The 11,867-nt window shown below is 47.3% G+C and overlaps 1 protein-coding gene across 1 annotated transcript in view; it reads right to left on the bottom strand.

The window, feature by feature from the left end:
- The window catches only part of cyth1b (cytohesin 1b), an 85,872-nt gene extending 79,140 nt beyond the window's left edge, over positions 1-6,732 (bottom strand). The window contains exon 1 of the mRNA XM_042342304.1: positions 6,659-6,732. Coding sequence (XP_042198238.1) covers positions 6,659-6,674 — 16 coding nt within the window. The 5' untranslated portion in view covers positions 6,675-6,732. The remainder of the gene's footprint in view (positions 1-6,658) is intronic.
- Positions 6,733-11,867: the final 5,135 nt, after the last annotated feature.

Here is an 11,867-nt window from a genome sequence, read left to right on the forward strand (position 1 = left end):
GATCGGCAAAGAGATTGCACTGGGCGATGAGTAAAGCCGTGGCCCAAAGCAGTGGGTTTAGTGAGGGGAACGAACCTGGCGTCGGTGTTGGGTTGAACGGGTGATTGGGGGAGGAGAGGCGAAAAGCAGCAGAAAGTTAGGGAGCAAATGTCATATCATAGAAAGTCTGGCTAATTGGACAATGCCACATATGCATCAGAGAGGATACAGCAGGAACCTGTTGTGGAACGATAAAGATAAGTGCAAATTATTCACGGTATGACACAAATTCAGCTTTCACCATAAGCTTCTTTTACGCACAGCCTTGTGGCCTTGGGTTTTCTGCTCCAGAAATAGAATCACCAACTTGGGGAAGAGTGGGGGAGGGAAGAATCATGTCCCCATCTCCTGGGCTCCGTGGTAAATAAATCTCTGAGCATGGATAGTGAGAGGAATTGACAGGCTATTTAAATATGGCGGCATTAGAGCAAGATCAACGCATTCCTCCCTCGGCCTCTGTATGTTACATTGAACAATATAGCACGGAAATACATCACTCGGCCCAACACATCCGTGCCAGTGTTTATACTCCGCACAAGGTCCCACCCCTCCTATTCCACCCCACCCCACCCCTATTCCACCCCACCCCTATTCCACCCCACCCCTATTCCACCCCACCCCGATTCCACCCCACACCTACATCTCTCCATTCCCTTCTCCCTCACGTTTGCATCAAGTTCGCTCTTAGACACGCATTTGCCTTGACTACAGCTTCCGGCAGTCTCTGCATGGAGAAGTTCCTTTGAGATGTGTAGATGGCAAGCTTACATTTTCGCCCTCAAGCTTTGGACCCGCCACCAAGTGGAAACTGCCCATCACCTTATGGACTTCCAGTAGAAGCCACTGGAGAGCAATCAGAGGCAGCAATCTTGGCCAATTTCCTTTCAGATGCCCAGCCTTGGGAGGCCACACTAGAAGCTAAAAGCATCAACGATCAATATTCAACATTCTCTTGAGGTTTCATCTACATACGAACCAAAAAAAAAAAAAAAAATCGCTAGTTAAATAGAAGCCGAATAATTCTTCCAAACACTGTCCACAATGCAGTAAAATGGAAGCAAGACAGATAAAAGATGCCAACAAATCCTTGGGTACGGTGAAGGCTCTTCCAAACACTGCAGCCCGACAAACCCTTTGTAACTGAGGCCAGAGACAGAAAAGAATGCGACTGTGTATTTGCAGAAGGAAATTGCCTTTCCTGAAAGAAACTGGATGCATTACACACAAGGCACATGACTGATAACGTGCAACTGAGCTACAGTACCAACTGGGTGAAATCTAGCCGTCCTTCAAAACGTGTCCCTGAAAACATTACTGGTCAAAGTTAGCCTTCAATGTGCTCGTGACAGTTATAGCTGTACCACAGCACCCCTGACTGCAGTTAACGGATTTACAGCGTTGGGCAAACACACATTATACGCCCAGAGTTCGAAAAGATGATCTGACTATTGAAGTGTTTAAATAGCAAGGGGATTTAGCAATATACAAGAGGGGGAGGGGAAGAGGACTCTGTACTCTTGATGCACGCATCCAAAGCAAGAGGGAAAGCAGTCCTGAGTGCGATCAGAAGACATTTCTGTTCACAAAGGGTGTGTGAGACTGCGGAGAGAGCGCAGCGAGAAGAGAAACGCGATACATTTAACGGAGTCGTGAACGAAAGGCTGAGCAGTTCGGAACATATGAGAGAACTTGGACTGTTATTACGGTACAAAACAGGATGTAGTGGCATAGCACCTGTGAGAATAAACCACACCACAGTCCCTCCCTTCCAAGTTTGAGCTGTGGTCTCTTCTTTTTTAAACCCATAAGCAATTCAAAAAAATTAACCCAAAACTTGGATAGGTGGTATTCAAGTATCTAAGGTAAGTAAGTTCATAATCAGACATTTATCAAGTGCTGACACATCTGCCACCTTCCTCTCTCTCTCGCTCTCTCACACACGCACGCAATCTACAGACAACTCCCCCATCCTGTTACTGAATGCAGCTTCTCAGAGCTGTTTCTGGTCTCCCGAACATACTTTTATCTGCGTATCCGCTTATGGTTGGTTGTCTGGAAATGACAGCACACACAGAAGAGCGCTGCAGTGGAACCTTTGCACCTCTCAGATCCCAATCTGCACTTTGACAGCGGACGTGAAGGTTCAAGAAGCTGTCCTCAAAGGGGATGCTTCTGTAAATTGGAAGCAACGCCTTCAGAAGCCCACACGTCCTCTGCACCTCTAGCGACGCTGCAACGAATCGAGATGGCCAGGGAGGGCTGCATGCTGGTAAACCTCCTGGGTCTCCCCAATAATTAGCTCACACCCCAAGTTCCCAATCTCGGGGCGATAGGGAGAAAGTTACAGCCACAGAAACAGCCCAACTCATCCATGCCACTGTTTATACTCCACAGGAATCTCCGCACATAATAATAATAACAATAATAATTCTAATAATTGCGGCATGTGATACAGCGTCTTATTACTTCGTCACCTCAAAGCTTCACAGAACGTGTTGTAAAGTGAACTGCGTGTGTATTCTGCGGGTGAAACGTGAGGACCGTAGGGCAGACATTACGGAAGAGTGACATCAAACGAGTCGAGGGGTGGTGGTGGGGGTGGTGGGGGGGGGGGGGACTTCTTCACCCGAACCTGGATTTTAACCAAATGAGTCCCTGAAACGAAGGCTAATCACAGGCACAACATCCAAGACATAATTAAAAATAATTGTCCCGCCAGTAGGGATGCAACAGGAGGGCGTTTCCCAGGGATTGTCAATTTGTCACCGTACTGCTCTGCACAAAGCCGCTCCCAGACACGAATGCTCCCTCACAGCCGGCGGGATAAACTGTCACCACAGGCCAATCCCACGGGTTGGTGACTCGGCAGCCGAACCAAACCTGACGGTGGGCTGAGCCGGCCAACAGCTTGAGAACAACCGCTTGCGTAACGGCCTGTGGTCAAGGCCATTCACAAGAGAGAAAAAAAAACCACCACAAACTGACCAACAAGTGGCAACAGCCTATCGCAGATCTTAAGCAGCTCCTCGCAGTCCCCGAGACGTTCATTATCCCAACTTGTCATATCCTGTCATTGTCTTTCCTTCCCCCCACACCCACCCCCCACCCCCAGGAGGAAACGCGATGGCATTGGAAAGGCAGCACGTCACCAAGAGGACAGGGCACACTGAGGCCAGGGGTGTCCGTTGTCTCACCCTAACGTCCAGATCATCGGTTGCCCCTTCTTGGCTGGTGCTCAAGCGCAGGCAGGAACACTGAGATGCCAATGACGCGAGGTGTTTGGGAACTTTAAATCGCAGGGTGTGGCCCTGTTCTCGCCCCGAAGCGTTCATTGCATCTGGCACTGGGTTGGGGGATTTGGTTGCCGAGGCCGGTTGCTGAAGAAGGCCTTTCCGCTCATTTGATCTCACTGTGGCTAACTTACAGTCTGTTATTTGGTCGCTTGTGTCAGGGCAGAGCAGGGTTCAAAAGGGGGAAAATGCATAGTCTCCTGTGCACTTAGCTGTCGCTTTAAACTTTAAAGTACTGAGGTCTACGAGCAGAAAGTTTGCACAGAATTCACCCATCTCATGTGCCACCTGCAGATTTCGCTCCGACATGACGAATGTCCTTACATTCCGCCACCAAACCCCCCCCCCAACCACCCCAACCGTTCACAACAACAACAATTTCAATCTATCTATACAGTACCCTTCATGTAGGGTAGTATCTCGAAGAACCAAGAGATAACTAAACGCACAGGTAATAGCTCAGTAGAATATGCATTTCCCCTTTTCAAACCCTACTTTCACCCACAAAACACACAGTCAATCGACTTTACAACATATCCTGTGAAGCACTTTAAGTTGCCTCAATGACATGATAGGCACTATATCAAATGCAAGGATTATTATTATTATTATTATTATTATTTGGAGACCTCTTGCTATCAGCTGACTGTTAAAACCCAGCTCGAGGCTCTTAATTTTGCACATTTTATTCTTCTTTGATCTCATTCTGCTCTGTGGCTTATCACATGTCAGGAAAGGCAGCGTTTCAAGTGCCAACTCGCAAAAAAACACTCCAGCGAGAAAAAAGGACACACACAAAATAAAAATCCACAGAATCGTCCAAAACCCTTCAGGATTTGATATGCATTATCTGTCTGCCATCATCATTTAACCCGGTGTTAACCCTGGCTCAGCTAGGAGCAACCTCAACTCAAAAAGTTGTGGGCTCAAGCCCCACATTACCCACTATCCTTAAGACATCCTTGCCTGTTCAGGTGGACGTGAAAGATCCAGGGACACTATTTGAAAAGAAAAGGGAGTTTCTCCCCGCTGGTCTGGCCAACATTCCCTGAGAGAGAGAAAAAAAAACAGCCAATTGCGCACGGCAGTGACCCACAGACAGTCGTGAATTGAGTAACCGCTAGTTTTTTTTTGAGAGCAAATCGTTGTGATGGGATCGAAGACATTTTGACAATCAAATGCAAACACTTTATTGACCCCCTTCAGTGCACTTCAGCATCACCTGCCTCAAACAAAAAACACAGAGCCTTTACGAATAATATTCACCATCTTACAGCAATAATGCAATCTCATCTGCTCTCTTGGTCACATAGAAGGTACAAATTAAGTGTGTCGATCCACACAATCCTCTGACAAGGCACTTCTCTCAGCAAACTCAACAACGCGCAGGCGCAAAACTGCACTCTGGCGCTAACAGCGGGGAGGAAAGCGAAGGGCAGACGGAAAATAAGGCAATCTGCAAGTGCTGCAAGATATGACGGCAGAGACCGAAAGCCACCAAAACAAACCGTTAAGCAGAATTCGCTGAACCCGAAATGAGAGTTTACAAGCATAAATGGAACAGATCTGGGGTAATGCGGGCAATAAGTTTCCGGACAGGCAGAAAATAACCTTGGGATTCTGATGACACTACAGGTTCATTCTCACGCTTGTGTGTCACCAGAATCTCTACACTCCGACCCTGCTTTGTAGTACACTCACTCACTGCTCTGCCTGTTAGTTTATGACTTACTGTACAAATACAAATTTACATTTATATAGCGTCTTTCACATCCTGAGGACTTGAGGCAAAGGGGAGAGAGCTTTGTGCTGGATGTTACCATTAACATTAATCATTAAAAATTCAGGCATTTATTTTTTTCCACAAGGTCTAATCTCATTTCCCTGTCACTCTGGGCTAAGGCACTGGAGGCGAACAGGGCAAATTGTCCTCTAACTAACATGTGGGGTGGGATAAGGGAATCTTTCCCACTGAGCCGCAATGCAAGAGACCCAACACATCTTTAAATAATCAAGTCAAAGAGTGCACATACACTGTGCACTCACTATCTTGGCACAGCACCTGTGTAGCAAATACTGTAGAACAAACATACATTAGGAATAAAAAATATATAAAGAAAAGGTCATTGAAGTGCGGTGAAGGGGACATCGAAGTAACTCCAAGGACTCTGGTTTGATACTCCTGAGCATGGTGATGGGTTTCCGCATGTGTCAGACACCCGGCTGACCCTTTTAACAGGCGAGTCAGCGTGTGTAACACATACACACGCCCACGTACAGAGAGACTCACACTCAGGGAGAGACGCACCACACAGAGACAAATACACAGAGAGGTACACACGGGCTTAGGAGAGGTGCACTTAGAAAGAAGCGCACAGACCGCATAGAAAGAGATACACGGTGCGAATAGAGAGGTACACGCAGCATACAAATATATATATATATATACACGATTACAATGTCTAATGAGTCTTAAAGGAAATCTGTTTTTTTTTAGATAATAGGGGCAGCTGCAAAATAAGCCTTTTTGGTCAAACTGTATATATATATATATAACTGTACACAGATAAATGTACACTGTAATGCAGAGGAAATGCAGTGCATGGATAAATACAGACACCATATGTATAAATCCATATTATTATTATTACAATCATAACACCATAATGCACACACACACACATATATATATATACACTGTAGATACGTACAGTTCAGGTACACTCGACAAGAATTCACAGTGTGTGTGTTGTGTACAGTAAGAGATACATAAACGCAGAAACACTGTATATAAATAAGGAGATAGTGAGAGTGAGTGTGTGAGAGAGAGAGAGAGAGATACACTTCACTGCAACATTGTTGCAATGCAATCCCGCGGGTTACAACCAAAGTGCAATGCAATTGTAACCCTCTGCAATGCCCCAACTCTCTCTCTCTCTCTGTGTGTGTGTGTGTGTGTGTGTCTGATGCACAAATGAGAATAAAATGCAAACCTCCCCCACACCCCCCCCCCACCCCCCCATACACACACCCTCCCACACACCCTCCCACACACACCCTCCCACACACACACACCCACACACACCCCATACACACACACGCCCCCACACACACCCCCCCCCCACACACACACACACACCCACCCACACCCCATACACACACACCCACACCCCCCCCACACACCCACACCCCCCCCCCACACACCCCCCCCCCCACACACCCCCCCCCCACACCACCCCCCACACCCACACCACACACCCACGCACACACATCCACCCCCCCCCCCCACACACCCCCACCCCCCCGGAGCACAGCTGCTCTGCACTGACCGCTGTCCGGCTCCATGGTGACAGGCGCTGAGGCTTTGGCGAGAGGTTTGTCCTCATGCAATGTGTCAATCAGCTGACTGACTGCCTGGCCGACTGCGCGCATGCGTACAGCTCCACTCGCCGGGCCGGGTGGGGGGGGGGAGGAGCGTGCGTGCTTGCGTGCGTGCGTCCGCGCCGCGGCTGCGTGCGCCGTGACGTCACACCACTCACCCCCGCCCCTTCCGTGAAGCCGCTCAGGGCGCGGCCATATCCTGGCGCAAAGCGAACTAACTCCGCCCCCTCCGCCCCGCCCACCACCACCACCACCACGTGCCAGGCCGCCCCGCGTCACGTGAGCAGGGCGCTGTCAATCAACCCGCCCCGCCCCGCCCCCCCCGGGCCTGGGAAGCTGTCAATCACTCACCACCTGTCAATCCAATCCGCTGCTGCAGCCACTTCAACCCCCATCGGGGGTCGAGGAACACCAACAGCAACAGCAGTAACAGTAAATAATAAGACGACAGTGACAACAAAACGATAAAACTAAAATTAATAAAATAGCAAAACTGAAACCGATGACAACGGCGACACTAAAAATAATGCCAACGATAATCGAGACTGTCCAAAATAACAACGCCGGCGGCAATAAAAATAATAACGATGACGATGATAATCCCTGCATTCGACACGGCGCCTTATCGCGTCGCCTCCTCGGGACGTAGGAACGCACTGGTTAGTCGATTGGCGGATCGCTTTGCCCCGGGGGCTAACAATCCCTTCGATTGCTTTCAAATGATAATAAATCGGTCACTTCAATCCACGACTGTTTGCGTGCGGGCCATTAGCTGCCCACCCAATATACAGCCAATTCACTTTACATTATATTCCGTGAAGCTCTTTCAGACATCTCGAAGACGCGATGAGGCGCTATATCAAATGCAAGGCTTATTATTATGATTGTTTGCAGTATATCCCTGTGAAGTGCTTCGAGGTGCCCTACAGACAATAAAAGGCACTGCATCAAAGGCAAAGATTGTTATTCTTACCATTATTATTATAGCTCCTGTATGTAAGTAAGCCGCTCAATTAGATATTTTGGGATGAACATGGGATGAGACAGGAACTGTTTACCAGGACAGACCGGGAGAAACTCCCTGCTCCCGTGTTAAATAACGGCACACTATTATTTTAACGTCCAACAACAAACTTTGCATTTAAGCAGCGGCCTTCACACAGGGTAGCGTCCCAGAGCACTTAGCACAGAGCTCGACACCGAACAGGAGAGACTGAAGGTGACTGAAAGGTCTTTAGGTGTATTCTGAAAACACAGACAGGGAGGGTGAAGGATTATCCACAGATAGGGGTGAGGGGGGTTGACTTCACTGTGGCTCCACAGCAGATAATAATAATCCGTGCATTTGATACAACGCTTTTCACGTCCTCCGAGAGGTCTCAAAGCGCTTCACAGAATATACCGTGGAGCGAATTGACTGTATATTTTGTGGGTGAAACGCGGCAGCCAATTGCGCACAGCAGTGGCCCCACAAACAGCCGTGGATTGGGTGGGGACCAGATTATTGTTGCTTTGATGGTGCTGTTGGCACAGAACTGGTTCATCGACTGATCTGGATTGAGCACCACCACCCCCCTGTGGCACATCAGCTGCAATTCCACATTTAATTGCACAACATTGATGAGATGGGTGCGTTAAAAAGCGCGACTGTGGAACCCGGGGCCGTGAGGAATCCCGATCGAACTCGGGAGCTCAGAGAGCTCACGTTGAAACAAGTGATACCAGCGAATGGCCACGTTTGATCGCCACAAACACCGGGATCGCTGCGAACACTCAGCACCGTTCAGAACGAAGGGCCGCGGACCCGAAACGTCGACTCACTTTCCTTTCTCCGTAGACGCTGCCTGACCTGCCGAGCGCTCCCAGCGATCTCGGGTTTCTGTTTCAGATTCCCAGCGCCCGCAGCATTTTGCGTGTACCACATTTAAGCGAACGTGCACATCGTCAGCCGAGAATAAACACATCCTATCCCTACGTAGAGGACGGCCAGCAAGAATTCTGGTGGGGACGTCCGCAAGTCCATCCTCGTCACAAAGACAAGACAACGTGTTGCGCAGGTTTTCAAGAGATACTTTATCAGTAAAAGGCAAATGGCAAAACACAATGCCAGAGACAGAACACTTCATCGGAAGGTGCAAACCTTCAAACTAGGGAATCTGTACTCCAAAAAAAAACTGTCAGGATTACATGAGTCAAATTATCCGGATACTAAAATAGATACATTTTGCAGATAATTTGCATCGACATCTATATGTTCGCACCCTGAAGCTCCAATATTGTATCATATGTTGACTGCATTGATAATAGTCAGTTACGTGTAAAACCGTACATATATGAAGGATAATAAATCTTTTGATAAATGCCGTTTTAACAGCCACTGCTCCAAATGGCTGAGGGGGGGGGGGGGGGGGGGGAATGGGGGAAAGGGTTTGGTGGAATTGGAAATTCATTAAAGATAAAAATACATTTAGGAAAAATGTCAAACTCTCGATTCTGAAGCTAATGGAAGCACAGGATATTGTATACACATCATATCAGATTCCTATACATATTATAGCAGAGATTTCTATACACCTGTATCGAGAGGCTGGAAGAGCAATGAAAAGTTTGGCCACTTCCTTCAATCAGTCTTCAAATAGGAGATCAAACGGGAGTTGAGCCAAACTTATGACCGGTATATGTTTTTAATTCTTTGTAAGAGAATAACGAGTGCTTTCTTTGATTTTGCCCCGGTTCTTGCGAGCGTTTCTGGGGGATATCGCGCCGCCAGGTTGCAGGAAAACGGGAAGCTTCGAGGCAAATTTAGGATCGATGTGTCCGTGCAAAAAAAACATATGGGGAGCATGTTAATTGCAATAGAGGCATTGGCATCGATGCCACTGGCTCTGTACTTGAGCGAAATTGGTTTGGCACAAACAAAATGCAACTCAGCCAGCTAACTCAGAAATATGCGCCGTGAACTCAAAAGCAATTCGTGGGATGAACGATTCAGATACTTAATAATAATAATAATAATCCTCGCCTTTGATATAGCGCCTCATCATGGATGGGATGTTAAACTGAGGTCCCACCTCTGCCTGTTCAGGCGGATGTTCAAAAAGAGAAGGGGAGTCTCTCCCGGCGAAACTAACCAATCCTCCTCCAAATAAACGGGTTCTTTTGTTTCACGGTTGTTCGCGGGTGGCGGTGTGCAATCGGGCTACCGTGCTCACCTACCACCACACAGTCACTCCACTTCGCAGTAAAATCCCGTGAAGCGCTTTGGGACGTCCTCCCGACGTGTCAAGTGCTACACCAAATGCAAAGATTACTATTATTATTATTATTTTAAGTGGGGGGGACACGCTGGCCAGGATACCGGGCAAACTCCATCCCTTGTTCCAATGGTGTCACAAGATCTCTTAAAACATCTACCTAAGTGGGGCGATGGGTTTCTGCGTGCGTCAAGACGCCCGGCTGACCCCTTCCCAAAAAAAAAAAGAACAGAAGAGAAAACTAAAAACAAAGCAAATTTCTTCGGGGGCGTCGTGAAACTTGAGAGGAAAATGCAGGCTGAACCCCCACCAAGATTTCCTCCTCCACTTCCAACTCCAAATGTTCACAATTCATTCCTATTCATCCGGGGGAACGTCCCGCCAAGCCGGGCACTGCAGAATCAAAGAAAGCAAAAACGCACCCAAAATACAGGCGGACACAGACTTTTCCCAGGTTTGGGAATGATATGAAGCCCGGAAAGCGGTCCACAGAGGTTCCGATAACCAACCGGCGAAGTTCAATGCTCAGCTCCGTCTGCGGCTTGTGTGTGTGTGTGTGTGTGTGTGTGTGTGTGTGTGTGTGGCGTCCTTCCCTCTACGGAAACGGAAAGAGGTCTACAAAGGTGCAATTGTAATTACGTTAGCGAGTAGCCATTTGAGTTAATACTGTAAACTTTTACATTCAGTCAACGCTAAAATGAACCTGCCCGAAAAGGTGCAGGTCACAGATACAGAGTCTTCATGTTGTGCATTGTTTAAAACAGTTTCTGCAATCCATTCACTACAGGAACCAGTCAGAACCAAAGCTGTCAATTTGGTTGAAAATCAAAGTCATATCTATTTAAATACTTTCTCTCTTTTTTTAAACAAAAAAAAACTTTTTAAAAAACTCTTATAATTCAAGTATGATATAAAAGCCTTTTCCACAGAAAAGTTTTGTATATTTGAACTACGCTTTCCCCCCCCCCACCCCAATATTAACATATTTCACATTTTTTAAAAACATTTTCTCTTTTTTTTTAAAAAAAACAAAACAAAAAACAAATCAGGTTTACAATACCTTTCCCTTCACCTCCAAAAGCACCTAAGAGTCTAGTTACAATTACATCGATAAGAATGTCATTCAATGAAAGACCAGGAGATCATCTCAAAGTCTTTAGAGCGGGTTAAGAGCAGACAAAAGTAAGGCAGATCCAATGAATTACTAGTTTATATGAGCAGTGAATTCTGTTAATTCTGGACATCCGTATGTAGCACGTTACCGCACAACAATATCCAGAGGAAAACCTCGATGGGCTATTTCCGTAGTCTCAGTGAGTACAGTTTCACAAGAGCACATGGCCATTCGTCCAACGTCAGAAAAGAGACGTGCGCTGAGGAATCATGAACGAAACTAGAATTAGTCCAACCCAATCGGACTGGGAAACGACAATCAGTGGTGGTTCCTGTTATACCCCTCCCCTCACCCCCGCCACCCCCCCCCCCCGCCCGCCCCACCACCCCTCCCTACCCGTGCAATGTTTTAGCAAACGTATCGGCAATGGTCAACTCGCTGAGCAGCTCAGTTAAAACACTCGAAACATTCTCTCCCTGTCAATTGTTATGAAGGTGTTGCTCGTGGCTCACAGGGAAGAGCGCACGGACTGCTGCGTTACCCACTCTTAACACAGCACGTGCCCTCCCACCTTGTCAGCACTGTGTTTGCCCCCCTCCCCGTAAATAAAACTTACGGACATTTAGGTGTAAGCTCTTGAAAAGCCGCATTTCAGTTAAACGTATTAAAAAAAAACATTTGTTATCTTGGGAGTAAGGATTTTTCTTTGCTTGCGTTTGGTGGTGGGGGGGGGATGGGGGAAGGAGGAGATGGTGGGTATGTGTTTGTTGGTTGAAAATACAGGCACTT

This window comes from Callorhinchus milii, unplaced genomic scaffold (assembly GCF_018977255.1).
Source record: "Callorhinchus milii isolate IMCB2004 unplaced genomic scaffold, IMCB_Cmil_1.0 Scaffold20, whole genome shotgun sequence".
In the NCBI taxonomy this organism is placed as follows: Eukaryota; Metazoa; Chordata; class Chondrichthyes; order Chimaeriformes; family Callorhinchidae; genus Callorhinchus; species Callorhinchus milii.